General features: G+C 42.0%; 1 protein-coding gene across 7 annotated transcripts in view; it reads right to left on the bottom strand.

Annotated features, from left to right (window-relative positions):
• Nucleotides 1-24,453, bottom strand: part of SENP2 (SUMO specific peptidase 2) — a 48,645-nt gene that overhangs the window by 12,760 nt on the left and 11,432 nt on the right. For 4 of the 7 annotated variants that reach the window (XM_015445619.3, XM_074031616.1, XM_005546594.4 and 1 more), the window contains 9 exons: nt 19,036-19,169; nt 18,237-18,303; nt 16,385-16,475; nt 10,954-11,122; nt 7,456-7,559; nt 4,727-4,821; nt 3,796-3,847; nt 3,062-3,125; nt 1,710-1,883 (listed from right to left, as the gene is read on the bottom strand). In XM_015445619.3, coding sequence (XP_015301105.3) covers nt 1,710-1,883; nt 3,062-3,125; nt 3,796-3,847; nt 4,727-4,821; nt 7,456-7,559; nt 10,954-11,122; nt 16,385-16,475; nt 18,237-18,303; nt 19,036-19,169 — 950 coding nt within the window. The remainder of the gene's footprint in view (nt 1-1,709; nt 1,884-3,061; nt 3,126-3,795; nt 3,848-4,726; nt 4,822-7,455; nt 7,560-10,953; nt 11,123-16,384; nt 16,476-18,236; nt 18,304-19,035; nt 19,170-24,453) is intronic. The other 3 variants (XM_074031618.1, XM_074031617.1, XM_045386519.3) reach the window with 1 other exon arrangement.

The following is a 24,453-nucleotide window of genomic DNA, read 5'->3' as shown; positions in this document are numbered from 1 at the left end:
TTGTCACCCAAGCTGGAGCGCAGTTGCATGATCTCACCTCACTGCAATCTCTGCCTCCCGGGTTCAAGCGATATTTGTGCCTCTGTCTCCTGATTAGCTGGAATTATAGGTGCGCACCACCATGCCAGCTATTTTTTTTTGTATTTTTAGTAAAGACGAGGTTTCACCATGTTGGCCAGGCTGGTCTTGAACTCCTGACCTCAAGTGATCTGCCTGCCTCAGCCTCCCAAAGTGCTGGGATTACAGGTGTGAGCCACTGCACCCATTCTCTCCTTTAAACTTTTAAAACATCAAAATAGGCTGGGTGCGGTGGCTCACGCCTGTAATCCCAGCACTTTGGGAACCCAAGACGGGTGGATCATGAGGTCAGCCTGGCCAGCATGGTGAAACCCCGTCTCTACTAAAAAGACAGAAATTAGCTGGGCATGGTGGCATGCACCTATAGTCCCAGCTACTCAGGAGGTTGAGGCAGAAGAATCACCTGAACCTGGGAGGCAGAGGTTGCAGTAAGCTGAGATCGTGCCGCTGCACTCCAGCCTGGCGACAGAGCGAGACTCCATCTTAAAAATAAGTAAATAAAACATCAAAATAAGATTAGGACATCTAAGGGGTTATACCATCCTTTTTGACATGAAGAGAATAAGCAAACAGGCAGAAACTTGGAAACCAGGCAGCAATTTAGCAATTGACTCCTTATGGAATAAATGGCTTCATCATACTAAAGAATTATGCAGATAAATGCATTATTTAGAATACAAAACTAAATCCATTAACCCAATAGAAATTATTTTCCTCTAGGCCCGGGGCAGGGACTCGCGCCTATAATCCCAGCACATTGGCAGGCTGAGGTGGGTAAATCACCTAAGGTCAGGAGTTCGAGACCTGCCTGGCCAACACGGTGAAACCCAGTCTCTACTTAAAATACAAAAATTAGCTGGGCGTTGTGGCAGGTGCCTGTAATCCCAGCCACTTGGGAGGCTGAGCATGGAGAATCACCTGAACCCAGGAGGCAGAGGTTGCAGTGAGCCAAGATCACGCCATTGCACTCCAGCCTGGGCAACAAGAGTGAAACTCCATCTCAAAAAAAAAAAAAAAAAAGAAGAAATTATTTTCTTCTAAATATATGCTTCCTCCCCCAGCACACAGCTTCACTATTTTATGGATCTCTCTCTCTCTCCACCTGCATGCCCAATATAACAGTAAGTATTCAAGAGATTTGCCTACTAGGGCAACATTGTAGAGGAAGCCAAGATGTGGCACATCTTTAAGAATTTTAACTACCTTCATTCTTCATGTTCTGTAAGTTTTTATTATTTTCAAATGCAATAATCAGCAAAAGGGGCATTTTAGTAAACTGTAACCACTTTTTTAAAAAATGCAATGAACTTATTCCTAATGCCAAACCCATACTATATAACTCAACATATTTGAAGGTTAGAATTTACAAAGAATCTGTTGTATTCCAAGATATGAGATGATTGTGTTGACTCACATTTGCTAAATATCAATCTGATCCCTTAGGCCACTAATGATCATGACTCACTAAAGATCAATGTAGTCAAAGTGAATAAACAGACTATGGACCTGATTTGTTTTCATACATTCATCTCTAGTCTGGAGAAAGTCCTCAAAACAAAATATTCAAGTTTAGAATAACTGAGGTTATTTAAAGACATGCCTCTTTTTAGGATCAATACAAAGAACAATACCTCTGTGAGTTCAAGGAGATCGTCCGTTCTTCTGTCCCTCTCTTTGCCTGAGCAATTCTTTTCCTTTGTCTCAATTGACACTTTCCTCCTGAGTAAGCCATTGCTTCCGCTGCCCAGGCGGAGTCGGGCCGACACTTCTTCTGATAGGTCGGGCTCCAGTTGGTATCCCCTCCTCTGATCAAAAAAGTATCTAAATTCTACTGACATGTTTGATACTTGCAAATATAAACACGGATTACACATGAAATATAAAACTGCCACTAATGTGAAAGAAAAGAGAATTAGCAAATCCCCCAAGTGAGTAGATTTACCATATCTGTCTGTCCCTGCAAGGGGGAACAAAAAAAGCTCCAGACCTAGGCCTCACAGGACCCTCAGTTACAAACCATGAAACAGAACACTCACCACCTTCCCTGGAAGTAGCAAGAAAAGTATTTTCAGTTCTCCTATCACAATTAAAAACAGTATGTTTAAAAGATATTATGAAAGTTTTAAACAGCAAAAAATATGACCCACAATCCCATCACTCAGAATATCTACTATCTTTACCGTAACTAAACTTGGTTCTAGTTCATCCTTGTAAAAAGTCATTTTATATGACAGAAAATGCACAAAACATTAACATACCACTTACTTCATTTTTGTAAAATGAACAACCATATAACCACAATTGTGGTAAACAAATAGAATTCTGCCAGCACCCCAGAACATATCATCTCTTTCCAGAGATGTATGACTTTTAAGAAATTCTCCCTAAGAAGCCATAAAATGTAGGTAATGTGTTGGTATGGAGGCAGGTTGGTCTCTCATAAACAAAGGTGGCTACTGTAGAGGCAAAACTCCAACAACTCAGAAGGCAGAAAAAAGTTGTGTATTTTCAATGTTTCCTGTTGCTTTGTTGCCTTTTTTTTTTTTTTTTTTTTTCTGGAGACAGAGTCTCACTGTGTCACCCAGGCTGGAGTGCAGTGGTGTGATCACAGCCCACTGCAGCCTTGACCTCTTGGGCTCAAGCGATCCTCCCACCTTAGCTTCCCGAGTAGCTGGGACTACAGATGTGCCACCATGCCTGGCTAAGTTTTAAATTTTTTTGTGGAGACAGTCTCACTATGTTGCCCAGGCTGGTCTCAAACTCCTGGGCTCAAGTGATCCTTCTGCCTTGGCCTCCCAAAGTTCTGGTATTACAGGTATGAGCCACTGTGCCTGGCTGGCTTGCTGCTTTTTTAAAGAAAAACAACAGAATTAACAATCAAAGTAACACACATATATATATGCTTTTTCTTGCTTTTCATGGGCACCAAAACATAAGTTATGTAAGAACACAGATATCAAATGTAACGGGGATTTTCACTTACACTTTCATTTTCATATCTAATTCCGATCATCTTCTCCGTATCAGAAATTTTCCCCTTTGAACACCTAAGGAAACAAATTGAGAGATGACAGACTTCTGCTAGATGACTTACATCCTAGTTTTAGAAATAAGATTTCATAATTTGTAAATAAAAATTGCCTTGAGTTTATACAATACTCTAAACCAAGAGTCGACAAACTTTTCTGAAAAGGAACAGACGGTATTTTAGGCTTTGCAGGTTTTATGGTCTTGGGCACATCGTGGCAACTCTGCCACTGTAATTTAAAAGCAGCCATAGATAGTGTGTAAATGAATTCGCATGTTCCAGTAGAAATTTACTATACAAAAATAGGTAAGTAGACCAGATTTGGCCCATGGGCCATAGTTTACAAACTCTGCTGTAAACCATCATCCCAAAATCCTAAAGCATGCAGAGCTGCCTTTACTGTTCCTATCCTAAAAACACTGATCACTAGACATCCCCACACCAACCAAACTCCCATCTAAGAAGCATGTGTTTCTCCCAACCACTGATGCCTGAGAGATAAAGGGCACCCCCCAACCCACCAGGCTAGGGTGGGCATCTGACACAAGAGCTAGCTACCTATCTACCTAAATATGCTGACCAACTACCAGAACTCAAGAGAGTTCACAGTTACTCAGAACTGCTTACTCATAAATATGGCTTAGAAAATAAGAAAATATATATTAAAAGAAAGAACTGAATATACGTACCTCTTTTCACTTCTCAATGAACATAGAGGTCCCTTTGTTTCAACAAGTCTATCTGTGAGGATGGTAAAGAAAAGATTAAATGTTTCCTTCATTAATGAATAATATAGTTAGAATTTCAGGTTACAGAGTTTCCACAATGTCAAGACATTCCTATACATTGAAATGCTACAGTGAATTCCAAAGACACTAGCCTCCCTATACACTAAGTTGCCTTAAAAAATGCATACATATCTTTGCTACATATCTTTGTTGTTTAAATATAATCTTTACTATAAACTGAGTGATATCTGCTCATTTGGTAAGCTGTCATTTAGTGGACAGTAAGTGGAGAAATATAAGGAAATTGTTATATAGGGAATATAATAAAATTTCAGCTCACAAAAGAGTTGCTACTATCTAGCAGCTTAAGGATAATTATCCAGAGCCATGTTATGAATCTACTTCACCTTGAAACAGCTGTTCTACTAAACTCCTAGATTAGCCCCAGTCAATGCTGTGAGGTTTTTTTGTTTTTGTTTTTTTGAGACAGAGTCTCGCTGTCGCCCAGGCTGGAGTGCAGTGGTGTGATCTTGGCTCACTGCAACATCCACCTCCCAGGTTCAGGCGATTCTACTGCCTCAGCCTCCCAAGTAGCTGGGATTACAGCCAAGTGTCACCATGCCTGGCTAAGTTTTGTATTTTTAGTAGAGATGGGGTTTTACCATGTTGTCCAGGCTGGTCTTGAACTCCTGACCTCAGGTGATCCACCTGCCTTGGCCTCCCAAAGTGCTGGGATTACAGGCGTGAGCCACCACGCCTGGCCCAACGCCGTGAGATTTGACAGTATTTTGGTACACCATCTACACTTGAATGTCAATTTTCTACCTCATATGAACACTGTAACATGAAATAAGGTCAATATATTAAGACAAGGCGAAATCTAGGAACTCACATTGTTTTGGAACAAACTGAGTTGTTTTGACTCCGTGATTTTGCTCTTCCCCCCAGCCTTTGGTCTTTAATGTGTCCATCTGACTTCTTTGAGAACTTAGAAACACAAAAAGTGAGGGAGATCAGATACAAAAGCAAAGTGTATCATTAATATGCATTATCTCTGTCCAGCAAGCTTCTCCAAATAGGGGTGATTGACTACCCAATTATATCAAATTACAACAGAAAGGAAACAACTACATGGGACTAGGATAAAAGGAGTCTAATCCTGATTCTAATAATATTTCAGCCAAGTTACCTGAACTCCAGTTTCTCTATTTGTAAAATCAGAGGTTCTGAATCCCCAGTGACGCATTAACCAAAAAATCTCAGTGTGACAAAACTCAGATTAAAAGATAAAAAACTTTTTAAGCTATATATTTAAATCGATCCTGAAACAATACATTAAAAGCAAGAACTCAGCCAGGCGTGGTGGCTCACGCCTGTAATCCCAGCACTTTGGGAGGCCGAAGCGGGCGGATCACGAGGTCAGGAGTTCGAGACCAGCCTGACCAACATGCTGAAACCCTGTCTCTACTAAAAACAAACAAAAAAAATTAGCTGGGCATGGTGGCATGCGCCTGTAATCCCAGCTACTCAGGGGGCTGAGGCAGGAGAATTGCTTGAACCCGAGAGGCAGAGGTTGCAGTGAGCGGAGATGGAGCCACTGCACTCCAGCCTGGGTGACAGAGGGAGACCCCATCTCAAAAAATAAAAAATTTAAAATTTAAAAAATAGAAAAAAATAAAAGCAAGAACTCTTTTTTTTGTTTTTTGTTTTTGAGACGGAGTCTCACACTGTCACCCAGGCTGGAGTGCAGTGATATGATCTCGGCTCACTGAAATCTCCACCTCCTGGGTTCAAGCAATTCTCCTGCCTCAGCCTCCCAAATAACTGGGATTACTGGCGCCCACCACTACACCTGGTTAATTTTTGTATTTTTAGTAGAGATGGAGTTTCGCCATGTTGGTCAGGCTGGTCTCGAAGTCCTGACCTCCAGTGACCCACCGGTCTCAGTCTCCCAAAGCGCTGGGATTACAGGTGTGAGCCATCGCGCCCGGCCAAAAGCAGGAACTTTCAAAAGCATAAATAGTTTGAGGGTTTCGCCAACATGACAAAGCCAAGAGATCATTAAACATACTGCTGCTTCCAACATGTGGCTGCTCAAAATGGAGAAAATACTGACATTCTGACTAAACCTAAAGAATTTTTTTAAAAGTTCACAACTGATTATTCTCAAATAATCTGTTATTTCTGCATTCAAAAGCTAGATAGTAGGCCGGGTGTGGTGGCTCACGCCTGTAATCCCAGCACTCTGGGAAGCTGAGGCGGGCGGATCACCTGAGGTCAGGTGTTCGAGACCGGTCTGGCCAACATGGCGAAACCCCGTTTCTACCAAAAATACAAAAAATTAGCTGGGTATGGTGGCGGACGCCTGTAATTCCAGCTACTCAGGAGGCTGAGGCAGGAGAATTACTTGAACCCAGGAGGCGGAGGTTGCAGTGAGCCGAGATTGCATCATTGCACTCCAGCCTGGGCAACAAGAGTGAAACTCCGGTCAGGCACGGTGGCTCATGCCTGTAATCCAGTACTATGGGAGGCCGAGGCGAGCAGATCATGAGGTCAGGAGTTCAAGACCAGTCTGACCAACATGGTGAAACCCCCATCTCCACTAAAAATACAAAAAATTAGCCAGGCATAGTGGTGCGCGCCGGTAATCCCAGCTACTAAGGAGGCTGAGGCAGGAGAATCGCTTGAACCTGGGAGGTGGAGGTTACAGTGAGCTAAGATCATGCCATTGCACTCCAGCCTGGGTGACACAGCGAGACTCCATCTCAAAAGAAAAAAGAAAAAAAAAAGAGTGAAACTCTATCTAAAAAAAAAAAAAAGCTAGATAGTATTGCGTGACTTTTTAACCTTCAATTTGCTATTTATATAATTTCTGGGATCCCTGTGTTTTCTCACACCACTTGTTAGAATTACCCAGCGTACCTCAGTCCTGAGCTCACACATTTTTTGTCCTCCTTTCATAGGCAAATACAAGGCCAGATATCACTTCCCTCTGTCACTCTCATCTATTAATATTTGCTCAAATCATTATTTAATTAACAAGCTGTATTATAAGGAAAATTCTTATGACCTGGGAGACTTTAATCTTGCCTCTAGCGGGTTTCCAAATGTGCTAAGATTCAATCTCTATGCTGCCACAGGGACTAGGTGTGTCTCATGGGGTGGGGGTGAGGCGGGGGAAGGAAAAAAGACAAAAAGAAAGACTGTGAGGAGGTGAAGGAGAAAGGAAGGAAGGAAGGGAGATGGGAGAAATGGAGAGATGGGCAGGAGCAGGGTGGGGAAGGGAGGCAGAGAGAGAGATTGTGGGAAATGTATGCTGGGAAGGTTGAAGAAACTCTCTGCCTCCTGGGAGACCTACTTCAACCAGTGATCTACTTTTTTATATAAGAGTTTAAAGTAAAAGTTTACTTCAACAAAGGGTCCTAAAGGTAACATAAAATTTTACTTTGCAAACCACTGTTATATATTATCCATTACTAGATAAATATCCAGGCAAATGACAGGGCTAGTTCTCTCAGGTTTAACCTCTTTTTTCAATAAAGCCCTTCCCACCAATACTTCCTCCAAAAACAAACCAAAAAAAGATGCCTAGCAAAACATTATCTATTAGCTCATTGTTACCTGTGATAACCTGAAGTTACAGGACAGACAGAGTTTCCATGACCACTTTCTTTAAGTCGTTCCAATAACCTTCGGTACTTCTCCCTTTCCTCTTTTTGAACACCCTAAATAAAAGAAAGCATGTTAGATAAGTACCAGCACATTAAATTTATAATTAAAAGGCCAAATGTAACCCATAGATGTGTTTTATTTGCCAGCACTGTGTTTTTAATATTTCTTTGAATTAATTACTAACTTTATACATTTTTTAAAAATCAAAAAATCTGGCCGGGCGCGGTGGCTCAAGCCTGTAATCCCAGCACTTTGGGAGGCCGAGACGGGCGGATCACAAGGTCAGGAGATTGAGACCATCCTGGCTAACATGGTGAAACCCCGTCTCTACTAAAAATACAAAAAAAAAAAACTAGCCGGGCGAGGTGGCGGGCACCTGTAGTCCCAGCTACTCGGGAGGCTGAGGCAGGAGAATGGCGTAAACCCGGGAGGCGGAGCTTGCAGTGAGCTGAGATCCGGCCACTGCATTCCAGCCTGGGCGACAGAGCGAGACTCCGTCTCAAAAAAAAAAAAAAAAAAAAAAAAAAAAAATCAAAAAATCTGGCCTCCTTCAATCAACTGAATCCACAATCTATAGCTATGTAGGGCTATCCCATTTAGATGAGCCACTGCTCTCCAGGCCACTTTATTCATGTTATCTGCTAAATTCTGATGGCATCTAGGTTTTTGACAGAACTGGGTTGAACAGAATTAGGTTAACTACAAAAAAACTCAGCAGAAATCATCCACTTGCATAACGAGAACATGCAGCTTCCAAAATGAATTGGCCTCACCAACATCACCAGTAACCCCTATGGCTACATTCAACAGACACTTTTCCAGTCCTTATGTTACTTGATCTTTCTTCAGCATCTCACCCTGCTGACCTGCCTTGCCTTCCTAGACAATAAGTTCTTCTGATTCTTTTTTTCTGTCTCCACTGCAGATTATTCCTTCTGCCTACATCATACTGATGGTTTTGCCCATATCTCTTCTTGCACTACATTCCTTCCCTGAATAATCTCATCAGGTCCCTTGATTTAAATAGCAGCAATAGGTTAAAGATTCAGAAATGTGTCTCCTCCTCAAAATTCCCATCACCTATATCCATGAGCTTCCAGGAGAGGTTTTCTTGTGGGTTTCACAGGGAGTTTAAACAACGTCCAAAACTGGAGTCATCATCTTCCCCGTAAACATAGGGTTATCTTGGTAAGTGACACATAGTGACTCCAAAACTGAAATCTGGGACTTAGACCCTTCTATGTACTTTATATCACACTTAATCAACAGATACGTCCTTGCTAATACTACTTACCAATATTTCTAGAGTGTATCTTCTGCATATTCCCCTGTAGATATTTGCTCAGACCCATTTCTGACTTCTCATCTAAGAGACTGAAATATTTAATACATCATCTTTTTTTTTTTTTTTTTTTGAGACGGAGTCTCGCTTTGTCACCCAGGCTGGAGTGCAGTGGCGCGATCTCAGCTCACTGCAAGCTCCGCTTCCCGCGTTCACGCCATTCTCCTGCCTCAGCCTCCAGAGTAGCTGGGACTACAGGCGCCCGCCACCTCGCCTGGCTAATTTTTTGTATTTTTAGTAGAGACAGGGTTTTACCATGTTAGCCAGGATGGTCTCGATCTCCTGACCTCGTGATCCGCCCACCTCGGCCTCCCAAAGTGCTGGGATTACAGGCTAAGCCACCGCGCCTGGCCTTTAATACATCATCTTAAAACCCCTTTCAGGGCTATGGTTCATTCCCCTCTCTCTGCCTGCTCATCAAATAGCAACTATTTATGTATAAGCTCTTAGAGGGCAGGAACCGCATTTCATTTAATCTTGAATTGCTAGCACAGTACAACTAGCACAGTACCTGGGACCCAAATAAATATTTCTTTGATGAACTAAATTAAACAAGTGACTCAGAAAACTAGCTGGCAAGTGAAATAGCAGATGGTCCTAGGGAGTGCCAGATACAGGAATAATTCTAAATTTTCCTGGAATAAAGGAAAACCTCAAAAGGAAAGTAAAAAGATTGACTCTTCACCATGCTGAGTGCTCTGAAAGGTGAAGGAAAAAGCAGAGATGCACACCATTTACTTCCCTTCCTTAGTCACAGTTATTAAAGTTTATAAAAAGAAACAAGTTAGGGCTGGGCACGGTGGCTCACGCCTGTAATTCCAGCACTCTGGGAGGCTGACGCTGGAGGATTGCTTGAGCCCAGGAGTTTGAAACCAGCCTAGGCAACATAGTGATATCCCATCTCTCTCTATAAAAAAAAAACTTGGTAATTTTTTTAAAAAAAAGCAAGTTAGACTAATTCAGGTACCCAAAAAGAATCTAATCTTGGCCAGGTGCAGTGGCTCATGCCTGTTATCCCAGCACTTTGGGAGGCTGAGGTTGGTGGATCACCTGAGGTCAGGAGTTCGAGACCAGCCTGGACAACATGGTGAAACCTTATCTCTACTAAAAATACAAAAGATTAGCTGGGCGTGGTGGCACATGCCTGTAATCCCAGCTACTTGGGAGGCTGAGGCAGGAGAATCACTTGAACCTGGGAGGTGGAGGGTGCAGAGAGCCAAGATAGTGCCATTGCACTCCAGCCTGGGCAACAATAGCGAAACTCTGTCTCAAAAAAAAAAGGATCTAATCTTATCTCTTCCTAATATGACTCTTTTTTCTTCCCTATAATAAAAATAACTACATCTAAAACTTGACTAAATTATAGGTATCTAGAATATCTATAGAAGAATACATATAGGTATCAGAGGTTACTTGCCAAGAAGTAAACATGGTGGTGGAAGCCAGGTATGGAAGGGAGTCTGAGAAACTTAGTCACTGTACATACTTTAGTACCCTTTGAAATATATGACATGTGCTGGAACATGGGAGACAGAGGTTACAGTGAGCCAAGACTGCACCACTGCACCCAGCATGGGTGATAGAGTCTCACTCTGTCTCAAAAAAAAAAAAAAAAAGGAAAAAAGAAATATATAACATAGTAGATATATTATTTGCTCCCAAAAATATTCATTAAAAATTATTTTTAGTCTTCTAATTTTTATTACTCAAAAAAGTTTCATTTTTAAATTTAGCTGTCTGACTGTGTGTCTGTGTCTTCAGCACTTTCACAACGATTTTCTGCTCCTTGATAAGCAACATGCTTGATCCTGTCACAGACTCATTGAGCACACATGGCCACTATAGGCCCTGCTAATGTGATCTGGACAATCTCATAAGAACTTTAGGTCTCATAGCATGAACCCCTCAAAGTCTGCCTGGGCACAAGCTGCATGCAGATTTTTGGTGCATCTGGGTTTGAGACAGCCTCATTTTGTTAAAGGCTGTATTGTAGGAAAACCTACAATGGTATGTCAAACTTTGAACCATTCTGAGTGTCTCTAGGCAGCATCTTTGGGAAGAGCTGTAAAATTTTTTTTTAAACAAATCAAGCTAAAAAGGCTTACCTCCTCCACAGTACAATGGGGACGCCTCAGACCCTTGCCACTCTCTTCAGAAATCATCTCTGTTACAGCCTGTTCCTGAGGTTTCCACATTAAAGAACTCTCTGGATTACCTTTGCTATGGCGACGGCCACCTGGTCTTCTATTATAGCCTTCTGAGTTCAAAGTAAAACTGAGCAACAGAAAAAAAGAAGAAAAAAGTGTCATCATGCTGCTTAAATTGCTGGAATCTAAGCTCTAGACCATCCTGTGATTAAGTTGCTTTAGGTGAAGCTTACTCCTGGCAAGTCAGACAAGTACAATTATGCAAAAGTTAGATCTATCCCTAGAGCACAGGGCACCCCAGCATTCCACTATGGAATGTCTGTTTCTAAACTAGAACTGCCACACAAAGAAAGCCTCTGCCTTCCTTTTCATGCCCATTTCCAACCCCAACTCTAGATTTAGCTCCCCTATTGCACATACCCCTTCTGATAACTGCATTTTTCCTTTAGTCACCTGGAACCACTGAAATTCATTATTGGTGTGATTTATTTAATGTCTATATGCCACACTAAACTTTTAAATTCCATGAAAAGAGCTTACATCCTTTCACCACTGTATCTTAGTACAGGGTCTAAGCCAAAAGGCCCTCAATGAATATCTGTCGAATGCTAAATTAATAAATGCCGAAAGAACTGAAGCCTGGAATTTGCACCCAGTCACAGTTGCTGGTGACAAAATCTGCCTTTCCTGCCATTACCAACAATGTGACAAACTGACATCATGCCCTTCTTTCCTTGGGTGACACTTTTGAAATGAATACCACTTATGTGGTGTTTCAAAAAAAAAAAAAAAGGCATAATCTGAAACAAATCATCAGTAAATATCAGACAAAATTAAAATATTAATGCCAATGAACACAAAGAAAGGGCAAGGAGTTGTTGCAGAATAAAGTAGATCAAAGAGACATGAAAACTATGTGCAATACACAATCCTGCACTGGATCCTGTATTAGGAAAAAGAAAAAGCTGTAAGAGAAAAATTTAAATAAGACCTGTAGATTACATAATAGTATTATATCTATGTTAATTTCCTGATGTTGGTAATCCATGATCATGTAAGTGAATGCCCTTATTCTTTTTTTTTTTTGAGACGGAGTCTTGCTCTGTCGCCCAGGCTGGAGTGTAGTGGCACAATCTCGGCTCACTGCAACCTCTGCCTCCTGGGTTCACACCATTCTCCTGCCTCAGCCTCCCGAGTAGCTGGGACTATAGGCGCCCGCCACTACGCCCAGCTAATTTTTTGTATTCTTTAGTAGAGACGGGGTTTCACTGTGTTAGCCAGGATGGTCTTGATCTCCTGACCTCGTGATTCACCCGCCTCGGCCTCCCAAAGTGCTGGGATTACAGGCGTGAGCCACCGCGTCCGGCCTTTTTTTTTTTTTTTTTAAGACGAAGTCTTGCTCTTGTCCCCCAGGCTGGAGTGCAATGGTGCGATCTCAGCTCATTGCAACCTCTGCCTCCCAGGTTCAAGCAATTGTCCTGCCTCAGTCTCCCGAGTAGCTACGACTATAGGTGCCTGCCACCACGCCTGGCTAATTTTTTGTATTTTAAGTAGAGATGGGGTTTCACCACGTTGGCCAGGCTGGTCTCAAACTCCTGACCTCAGGTGATCCGCCCTCCTCGGCCTCCCAAAGTGCTGGAATTACAGGCGTGACCCACCGCACCCAGCCTTGAATGCCCTTATTCTTAAGAAATAAACAGACTCAGCCAGGTGCAGTGGCTCAGTGAGCCTAGATCACACCACTGCACTCCAGTCTGGGCGACAGGGCGAGACTCCTTCTCAAAAAAAAAAAACCAAAAACCAAAAAAAAAAACAAAAAGCATGGAGCAAAAACTAACAAAGCTGAAGGAGAAATAGACAAATCCACAATTTTGGTAGAAAACTCAATTCCTGACTTATCAATCAATAAAAAAGTCGGCAGAAAAATCACTAACACCTGGAAAACATTATCAACCAACCTGACCTGACATTTAGGTCACTCTACCCAACAACAGCAGAATATGCATTCTTTTCAAGTGTACATGGAACATCATCCAACTGGACCATACTCTAGGTCATAAAACACACATTAAAAAACTTAAAAGAAATTAAATCATACAAAGCATATTCTCTAACCATAATAGAAGCTAGAAATCAATAACAGAAAGATATCTGCAAAGTCCCAAATATTTGGAAATTAAACAACATATTTCTATTCTTTTAAACCACAGGTCAAAGAGGAAGTAAAACAGAAATTAGAAAATATTTATTTATTTATGTATTTATTTGAGACGGAGTCTCACTGTGTTGCCAGGCTGGAGTGCAGTGGCGCAATCTCGGCTCATTGCAACCTCTGCCTTCTGGGTTCAAGCGATTCTCCTGCCTCAGCCCCTTGAGTAGCAGGGATTATAGGTGCGCAACACCTCGCCCGGCTAGTTTTTTTGTATTTTTAGTAGAGACGGGGTTTCACCATGTTAGCCAGGATGGTGTCGATCTCCTGACCTCGTGATCCACCCGCCTCGGCCTCCCAAAGTGCTGGGATTACAGGCTTGAGCCACCGCGCCTGGCCGAGATCTCTTATAATAACCACAACATGATCACCAAATTCAGGAACTTTTGCAATAGTATAACGTAATATGTAGCCCATATTCAAATATCTCTAAAGCTATTAAAAAATAACCTTCATAGCAATTTTGTCCCATCTAAAATCTAATCCAGGATCTCACATTGCATGCATTTAGTTATCACCTATCTTTGATCTCCTTCAGTCTGAAACAATTTTTCAGCTTTTCTTTATCTTTTTAATGAATACAGACCTATTGTTTTGTAGAATAAACATTAATTTCAGTTTAACCAGTCTTTCTCATAATAGACTCATAAAGTCTATCGTTTTTGCAGGAATGCTGCATTTAGTGATGATGTCTTTCTCAGGACAATACATGTGAATGCCATGATGTCAGTCTGTCCAACTGCTGGCAATTTCACTTTGATCTCTTGGTTAAGGTGGTGTCAGTTGTGCTTCTCCACTTTATTTTTCCCTTTGTAATTAATAAGTAATGTGGGCTGGGCGTGGTGGCTCATGCCTGTAATTCCAGCACTTTGGGAGGCCGAGGCGGGTGGATCACCTGAGGTCAGGACTTCGAGACCAGCCTGGCCAACATAGTGAAACCCTGTCTCTACTAAAAATACAAAATTAGCTGGGCATGGTGGCGCGTCCCTGTAGTCCCTGCTACTCAGGAGGCTGAGGCAGGACAATCGCTTGAACCTGGGAGGCAGAGGTTGCTGTGAGCTGAGATCATGCCACTGAACTCCAGCCTGGGCGACAGAGCGAGACTCCATCTCAAAAAAAAAAAAGTAATGTGAAAGGAGATATTTTGAGTTTATGTAAATTTCAGTGCCTCATCAAACTTTTTTTTTTTTTTTTTTTTTTGAGACAGAGTCTCACTGTCTCCTAGGCTGGAATGCAGTGATGTAATCTCAGCTCACTGCAACCTCTGCCTCCGGGTTCAAGCAATTCTACTGCCTTAGCCTCCTGAGTAGCTGGGATTACAAGTGCGTGCCGCCACATCTAGTTAATTTTTCTATTTTTAGTAAAGACGGGATGTCACCATGTTTGGCCAGGCTGCAAACTTATTTACTAGTTTTTGGCTCAATTGATGATTCCTGCCCATATCAGTTACTACCATGACAGTTACAAAATGGTGATTTTCTAATTCTATCATTCCTTCCACACTTATTAGTTGGCATTCTACTATAAAGATCTTTCCCTCCCCAACCATATATATTTATTTATTAGCATCTGAGTCCCTGTCTTTATTCATTTTGATGTTTAAATTATCCCATCTGGCCAGTGAAAGCCCCTTCGAAATCTCCTCCTCTGTCAGGGTGGCATGCCCCAGTTTTTGAACACTCCTTTACTTGCTGGCACAAGATGTTCAGACTCACTTTATACTTTCCTTCCTAGCCCTACAGTCAACCATTACTCCACTCCAGAGGGCACTAGTTTTTAGCTCCTCATCCCTATATATAAGTGGATAGCCAAGGAGTACCAAGTATCTGAATAAAGACTAACCTGAAAGATCAGACCAAAATAAACAAACAGGGAGAGGGCACAAACCAGAAGGGAGCACTCAAAACATATTTTAAAATAATAAACAGCTTTAGAGAGAAAAGGAAAGATTTTGCATCCTTATAAGAACAAGATGCTTAGAGAAAGAAAAAAAATATTGGGAATAGGCAGGGGGAGAACTTTTCTAACTTAAAAACTGAGTCAAAAAAGAATTAGTAAAAAATGTTTTTAAAAAGAGCAAGAAGGCCGGGCACAATGGCTCACGCCTGTAATCCCAGCACCTTGAGAGGCTGAGGTGGGCGGATCACCTGAGGTCAGGAGTTTGAGACTGGCCTGGCCAACATGGTGAAACTCTGTCTCTACTAAAAATGCGAAAAATAGCTGGGAGTGGTGGCGTGCCCCTGTAATCCCAGCTACTCGAGAGGCTCAGAATTGCTTGAACCCGGGAGGCAGAGGCTGCAGTGAGCCGAGACTGTGCCACCGAACTGCCTGGGTGACAGAGGGAGACCCCATCCCAAAAAAAAAAAAAAAAAAAAAAAAAAAAAAAAAAAAAAGCAAGAACAACAGAAGGAGAGAATGTATGGGAAAATTAGATAAATCCAGAAAGTCTAATGTCCAAGCCATAAAAATTCTACAAAGATATAGAAACAGGAGGGAAGAAAACTATTAATAATAACATTTCACAGAATTGATGGCTATGACCACTGTATGAAAACTAACCAGGCCATGTACACTTAAAATTTCAGCACTCTTCTGTATGCATAATTATATTTTTAAGTTGAGAATAAAATAAGTGACAAGTCTTTCTAAAACAGTTTTCAAAATCAGATGCTATGGGCATATAATACAGTAGAAAATGTAAGGCCGGGCGCGGTAGCTTACATCTGTAATCCCAGCACTTTGGGAGGCCAAGGCAGGCGGATCACCTGAGGTCAGGAGTTCGAGACCAGCCTGGCCAACATGGTGAAACCCCGTCTCTACTAAAAATACAAAAATTAGCCGGGCATGGTTGTGGGGGGCACCCATAATCCCAGCTACTCAAGAGGCTGAGGCAGGAGAATTGCTTGAACCCCGAAGGCAGAGGTCACAGTGAGCCAAGATCGCACCAATGCACCCCAGCCTGGGTGACAGAGCAAAACTCCATCTCAAAAAAAAAAAAAAGAAAATATAACACACACCTAAGCTCAAGTCTCTCACTGGCTGCATGACATTCAGCAAGTTACTAACCTCAGAGTACTTAGTAGGACTACATAATAGAACAAAAGTGAGACTGCCTAGCAAGAATGAGCACCTAATAAATGCTAAGTTTCCATTTACAGAAAGACAGAATTTAACACTTACCCAAAGGAAGGCAGGACTCTGCGTGGCTGATCTCGGGTTACTGTCACTCTGATCTTTGGATAGTCACTTATTCCATTAGGAGATTTATTACCTATTTAAAAAATGTATTTGTAATTGCGAAATGAAAAATCACCTGCAAACAGTCTGCATAAGGAAAGAAAAAAAATCTGTGAGCAACCTACATCATAGAGCTAAATAAACACCTTGTTTTTCAATTTCTATTAAGAGCACAGGAGTCAAGCACAAATTTTGTAGAAGTTAAAGGAAAGCAATAGGGCTTAGTTTGTTTTTGATCTCAGACAGGTAATAACAGAATTCACTAGCAGGCTTTGCTTATTTTGCTTGATGGAACTATTAAGAGGCCATGAAGAACTCAAAGATTATAACTCTCTGTAATCTAATCAACTGGAGTAAACTGTTCAAATTCAAACCAGCCATATGCTTGGCTGGTAACATACCTAAAATATGAAAAATTCTGAATTCCTAAGCACATCTCGCTCCCAGGGGTTGCAGATAAAGAGATTGTGGACCTCTTTACACAAGAAACCTGCCCTAGGAATACATGGGCTTCTCTGATTAGACTACACAAAACCCACAGAAACACAGTAGTGCCAGCATCTAGAGGCACAAGATAAATCTACCATCCCTCACATATGTCAATTTTAATGGTAAACAACTCTAAACAAATATTCCAAACAGATGATAAAATTCAATTTCTATTAATTTTCTAAATAAAATAAAAGGCTTCAAAGAAATATCATCTTTGGGCCGGGCGCTGTGGCTCACACCTGTAATCCCAGCACTTTGGGAGGCCAAGGTGGGCAGATCACCTGAGGTCAGGAGTTCAAGATCAGCCTGACCAACATGGAGAAACCCCGTCTCTACTTCTAAAAATACAAAATTAGCCAGGGTGGTAGTGCATGCCTGTAATCCCAGCCACTTAGGAGGCTGAGGCAGGAGAATCGCTTGAACCCGGGAGGCAGAGGTTGCAGTGACCCGAGATAGCACCATTGCTCTCCAGCCTGCGCGACAAGAGCGAAACTCCATCTCAAAAAAAAAAGAAAAAAAAATATCATCTTTGTTCCAAGATTTTAGGAGCTAGCTTCTCAGACATAGGGGTATGTATTTATTCTCCTTTGCTTTTCTCTACCCCTAGAGGTACTTTTTAAAAAAGTTTGAAAAGCACAACTCTAAGTCTTCTATCATTTTCTTAACTTCTTCCACTTTTGAATTTTAAACCTACAACTTCTCTAAGCTCATTTTCCCTAACTTCCTTCCCTTCCAGTTTTACAAGCCTACCTGAGTGGCAGACATCACAACTATTTTGCCGGATTCTGGCTTCTTCCTACTTTTCCCCACCACAGCATTTTGTATAGTGCATATATATAATAATGACAATTCAACTTTAAGATCTAAGGATGACATGGAAGTCCCTAGTCGATAAAACTGTGATAACTGGGAACCTAAGGCTGCTCCCCAACTAGATGATGAACTCCTAAAGGACAGGAATAAGGTTTTATTATTTTGTTATTCTTGATAACTTAGCTCAGGACCTGGCACAGAGTAAGTTCTCAGGAAATGTTTTTGCTTTTTTCTTTTTTTTTAAATGAATGAACCTTTTTAATATGACCTTGATCTAAGTCACATTGAGGACACTGATAATACAAACAAAAAACAACAGTAAATTGAAAGACAACAATTCTGAAGAAAAGCTATTTGCTTTTTAGAACAGTAGAAAGAATGTCTTTCTCATCCCAATCCAAATCAGTGTTTTCCTTTCATATTTTCAAAATGTAGGAAAAAATGGGCAGAAGGAGGTAGGGGGGAACTGAAATATTTTTGACCACCTCACCCAGTTTCAGCATGTTGTTCCAGGATCCAGAACCTGTCAGTTCACAAGATGAAGAGTTCGAAAATACCTTAAAATCAAACATAATCACTTCTGTAGCATCTCAATTTTGTTATCTAAGTAAGTTTCTATTATGAAAACATAACTTTTTCTTAGGTAGCTCACAGAAGAGATACCATCAATAAGACCTAAGGTTTAATTTGTCAAGACTCACAAAATGATGTAGAAATAAATAACAATTCCAAGGCCAGGCGCAGTGGCTCACGCCTGTAATCCCAGCACTTTGGGAGGCTGAGGAGGGCGGATCACAAGGTCAGGAGTTCCGAGACCAACCTGACCAATATGGTGAAACCCCGTCTCTGCTAAAAATACAAAAATCAGCCAGGAATGGTGGTGGGTGCCTGTAGTCCCAGCCACTTGGGAGGCTGAGGCAGGAGAATTGCTTGAACCCGGGAGGTGGAGATTGCAGTGAGCCAAGATCATGCCACTGCACTCCAGCCTGGAAGACAAAGCCAGACTCTGTCTCAAAAAAAAAAAAATAAAATAAAATAACAATTCCAGTTTCTTTGTACAAACTTAAAGAAGAAGGCATATGTAATAATATTTAGCTCCTTACAAACACGTTTTAAATGTTCAATGTATTAACCTTTAATTTCTTGGCCTTTATATCACAGCTAATAAAGATACAAGTATTTCTGGAAAAATGTAATTGTATACATTAACTCTCAAACAGATAATTGTCTAAAATGTAATGATAAAGTATAAAGATCAGTATTCCTAATGGAGTCTCATCCCCACTGACCTCTCCTGAAGGGGCCACATTCCGTGTTCCATTACAAGCAGAAGTTACCATGGGCTTTGTGGTCAGCTGGAATGGGAATCCAAATAAGCTGGCAGCATTGTAGAGACTGTTTTTCACTTGGTGAATAAAGCAATCTAGAAAGTTTTAACAAACTGTAAATATAGAGTAATAAACTTCCAGCAAAAAAATAAAACGATATTTTAGAAAGAGCCTCTCTCAATTTTTATTAAAAGTTCTATTGGCTGGGTGTGGTGCTCACACCTGTAATCCCAACACTTTGGGAGGCTAAGGTGGGAGCATGGCTTGAGCCCAGGAGCTCGAAACCAGCTTGGGCCACCATAGAGAAACCCCATCTGTACAAAAAATTAGCAGGAAATGGTATTGCACGCCTGTAGTTCCAGCTACCTGGGAGGCTGAGGTGGGAGGATCACCTGAGCCCAGGAGGTTGAGGCTGCAGTAAGCTGTGATTGTGCCATTGCACTCCAGCCTGGGCAACAGAGTGAGACTCTGTCTCCAAAAACAAAAATTTAAAAAAGTCCTATTTTCAACCATTGAAATAAAAAGGTATTTACAAAAATAATCGTTTTCTAGGTCAGGTGTGGTGGCCCATGCCTGTAATCCCAGCACTTTGGGAGGCCAAGGTGGGCAGATCACCTGAGGTCGGGAGTTCAAGACCAGCCTGACTAACATGAAGAAACCCCATCTCTACTAAAAATACAAAGAATTAGCTGGGCGTGCTGGCACATCCCTATAATCCCACCTACTCAGGAGGCTGAGGCAGGAGAATCGCTTGAACCCAGGAGTCAGAGGTTGTGGTGAGCCAAGATTGCTCCACTGCACTCCAGCCTGGGCAACAAGGGTGAAACTTTGTCTCAAAAAAAAAAAAAAAAAAAAAAATTAGGCCAGACTCGTGGCTCACACCTGTAATCCCAGCACTTTGGGAGACTGAGGAGGGTGGATTACTTGAGGTCAGGAGATCGAGAACATCCTGGCTAACACGGTGAAACCCCATCTCTACTGAAAATACAAAAAATTAGCCGGGCGTGGTGGTACACGACTGTAGTCCCAGCTACTCAGGAGGCTGATGTAGGAGAATCTCTTGAACCAGGGAGGCGGAGGTTGCAGTGAGCCAAGATCGCACCACTGCACTCCAGCCAGGGCGATAGAGTGAGACTCCATCTCAAAATAAATAAATAATCTTTTTCTAACTGAATAACTGGAACATCAGTATTGTAATTGTGTTTTTAAAATAAAACATCTGAACATAAAAACATAAAACCATCACTTTAGCAAATCCGTACTGATTCACACACATACACAAAATGTTCTGAAATGACAGCTGTTAAGCAATGAGTTCTCCAGGATATATAAAATAAATTTTTGCCAGGCGTGGTGGCTCACGCCTATAATCCCAACACTTTGGGAGGCTAAGGCAGATGGATCACGAGGTCAGGAGTTCAAGACCAGCTTGGCAAACATGGTGAAATCCCATCTCTAAAAAAAATACAAAAATTAGCTGGGCTCAGTGGTGTGTGCCTGTAGTCCCAGCTACTTGGCAGGCTGAGGCAGGAGAATCACTTGAACCTGGAAAGTGGAGGTTGCAGTGAGCTGAGATCGTGCCATTACACTCCAGCCTGGACGTCAGAGTGAGACTCTGTCTCACAAAAAATAAACAAAATAAATAAATAGATAAATTTTTACCACAGAGATGAGGGCATGATTAAACAACAAGGAGCATATAGCCACCAAGTATGGTGGAATTCTGTCATAGTCTCACTAGTTTGTCCTTACTTCCCAGGCAAGTAACAATGTACTGTAGTTACCCTAAACAATTATTTACTAAGCCCCTATTAAATCTTGGCTAAGTATAAAATATGCAGCTTTTTTTTTTTTTTTTTTTTTTTTTTTTTTGAGACAGGGTCTTACTCTGTCACCCAGACTACAGTGCAGTGGCATGATCACTACTCACTGCAGCCTCAACCTCCCGGGCTCAAGTGATCCTCCTACCTCAGTCTCCTGAGTAGCTGGGATCACAGGCATGCACCACCATGCCTGGCTAATTTTTTTTGATTTTTTGGTAGAGGCAGGGTCTCACTATATTGCCCAGGCTGGTCTGGAACTCCTGGGCTCAGATGATCCTTCTGCCACAGCCTCCCAAAGTGCTGAGATTACAGGTGTATGCCACTGCACCTGGCCTAAAATATGTAGCTTTTAAACATCTAAGATGGAACAAGACTATCCCTCTAGTGGAGATGTGTTAGAAGATCTTAGGCCGGGCACCGTGGCTAATGCCTGTAATCCTAGCACTTTGGGAGGCAGAGGCGGGCAGATCACTTGAGGTCAGAAGTTCGAGACCAGCCTGGTCAACATGGCAATATCTCGTCTCTACTAAAAATACAAAAATTGGCTGCGCACAATGGCTCACTCCTATAATCCCAGCACTTAGGGAGGCCGAGGCAGGCAGATCACTTGAGGCCAGGAGTTCAAGACCAGCCTGACCATCATGGCAAAACCATCTCTACTAAAAATACAAAAATTAGCTGGGCATCATGGCACACACCTATAATCCCAGCTACTCTGGAGGCTGAGGCAAAAGAATCGCTTGAACCCAGGAGGTGGAGGTTGCAGTGAGCCAAGATGGCACCATTGCACTCCAGTCTGGGCAACAGAGTGAGACTCCATCTCAAAAAATAAATAAATAAACAAATTAATTAATTAAATTAGCTGGGTCTGGTGGCACATGCCTGTAATTCCAGCTACTTGGGAGGCTAAAGCAGGAGAATCATTGGAACTGGGAAGTGGAGGTTGCAGTGAGCTGAGATCATGCCACTGCACTCCAGTATGGGTGACAGTGGGAGACCCTGTCTCAAAAAAAAAAAAAAAAAAAAAAAAAAAAAAATTGGCCGGGCGCGGTGGCTCAAGCCTGTAATCCCAGCACTTTGGGAGGCCGAGGCGGGCGGATCACAAGGTCAGGAGATCGAGACCACAGTGAAACCCCGTCTCTACTAAAAATACAAAAAATTAGCCGGGCGCGGTGGCGGGCGCCTGTAGTCCCAGCTACTCAGGAGGCTGAGGCAGGAGAATGGCGGGAACCCGGGAGGCGGAGCTTGCAGTGAGCCGAGATCGCGCCACTGCTCTCCAGCCTGGGCAACAGCGTGAGACTCCGTCTCAAAAAAAAAAAAAAAAAAAAAAAAAAAAAATCTCAGGCTCATCCCCTTGCCACCAAAAATAAAGGGAAAGGGTTGGTTTCAGTGCTTTCCTCACTTCCTCCTTTTATTACACTACCTCTTTCTCACTTTCTGTATATCTGATGTAAGCTTTCTACAATTTCCTATTTCCTAATTAAGGGTATTTGAAAACACTAGTTTGAGAAAAACAGAACATCACGTTAGCCAATCTGCTTTAGAGAAAGATAGACTGCAATGGTAGCTTTTAAGCAGTGCTCCAGAACATGTAAAATACTTTCCAGAAACACAGGGGAATAACAAACAAAAGAGAAAAAGTAATGGCCAGGTAAAGCACAATCCAATTTGAGTAATTTGCTAATAGTTATAAGTACCAAACGATGCAAACAGTTGTTTTTCATTTTAGGAATCACAGAGAATTCCAGGTTATCCCCCTCTAATACTGCTGAGAGATATTACACACTCTGCTGTGCTTTACAAGGAGGAGAAAAAGAGCTTTAGCGATTGATGCTTAACCACAGTCATCCAGACCCTAGAGGACAAGAGTACTCTTGGTAACATAGCAAATTGTGGCTACTAAACAATATCATAATATTTGTTTTCCTATGAGTGTTATCAAAATCTGGATATGTCCCTGAGATTATGTCAAAAGATCTCACTAATTTTTTTAAAAAACAGAAGGCCTGCCTCATCTGTAAAATGGGGAAAAGATCACCTTACTTTTCTGAGACTGAACTACATAGATCTCTTAAAATCCCTTTCACCTTTAAGGTCATGAGCCTGAGCCAGGTACGGTGGCTCATTTAATCCTAGCACTTTGGGAGGCCAAAGTGGGTGGATCACTTGAGGTCAGGAGTTTGAGACCAGCCTGGCCAACATAGTGAAACCCTGTCTCTACTAAAATACAAAAATTAGCTGCACTTTGGGAGGCCATGGTAGGTGGCTCACTTGAGGTCAGGAGTTCGAGACCAGTCTGGCCAATATGGTGAAACCCCATCTCTACTAAAATACAAAAATTAGCTGGGCGTGGTGGTACACACCTGTAATCCCAGCTACTCAGGAGGCTGAGGCGGGAGAATCGCTTGAACCTGGGAGGTGGAGGTTGCAGTGAACCGAGATTGTGCCACTGCACTCCAGCCTGGGTGACACAGCGAGACTCCGTCTCAAAAAAAAAAAAAAAAAAAAGATCATGAGCCTGAAATTCTGAGGTCTTCTTTTACCCTTGCTTTGCTTTTTTTTCTCTCAAAAGCAACCAGTGGAGTTGTACTGTCCAACACAATAGCTAGTAGCCAGATATGGTTACCTAACTTAAAATTTTATTAGAATCAAATAAAATTTAAAATTCAATTCCTCAATTGAACTAGCCACATTTCGAGTGCCCAACAGTCATCACTGCAGAAGTTCTCTTGGACAGCACTCTACAGACCTTTACAAACTCTGCTACCCACTGCCTACCCTTTGGCTTAGATTTCCTTCTACAATTTGCCATTCAGAAAATCATACTTGGCCGGGCGCGGTGGCTCACGCCTGTAATCCCAGCACTTTGGGAGGCCGAGGCGGGCGGATCACAAGGTCAGGAGATCGAGACCACGGTGAAACCCCGTCTCTACTAAAAATTACAAAAAATTAGCCGGGCGCGGTTGTGGGCGCCTGTAGTCCCAGCTACTCGGGAGGCTGAGGCAGGAGAATGGCGTGAACCCGGGAGGCGGAGCTTGCAGTGAGCCGAGATCGCGCCACTGCACTCCAGCCTGGGAAGGGCGACAGAACGAGACTCCGTCTCAAAAAAAAAAAAAAAAGAAAATCATACTACACAAGTTTGCATTTTCGACATTAGTTTACTTTTTAATTAAAAAAAAAAGTAAATCATACTACATATTTAATGGGAATGATGTAATAAGTGATCCTTAACACAGAAGTCCATAAAACAGAGGATTATCCTAAATAATTCAATCAGAAACCTTCTGTAACACCAAAGTTTGTGTTCTTGGTTTTTTTTTTTTTTTTAACCACATCCAAGTACAAGCTATTTATATTTTTCTTTAAAACTGACTTCCTTTTTTGGCTTTAAAAAAAGATAATTTTAAATTACTACTGCATATGTAAAGCCAACATCACATGCCTTATAAAGAAATGAAAACACAGCCCGGTGCGGTGGCTCACACCTGTAATACCAGCACTTTGGGAGGCCGAGGTGGGCGGATCACTTGAGGTCAAGAGTTCAAGACCAGTGTGG

Source organism: Macaca fascicularis, chromosome 2, assembly GCF_037993035.2.
Source record: "Macaca fascicularis isolate 582-1 chromosome 2, T2T-MFA8v1.1".
Lineage (NCBI taxonomy): Eukaryota > Metazoa > Chordata > Mammalia > Primates > Cercopithecidae > Macaca > Macaca fascicularis.
Note: the sequence above shows the minus strand (reverse complement) of the source record. Positions and strands in the feature narration are given on the sequence as shown.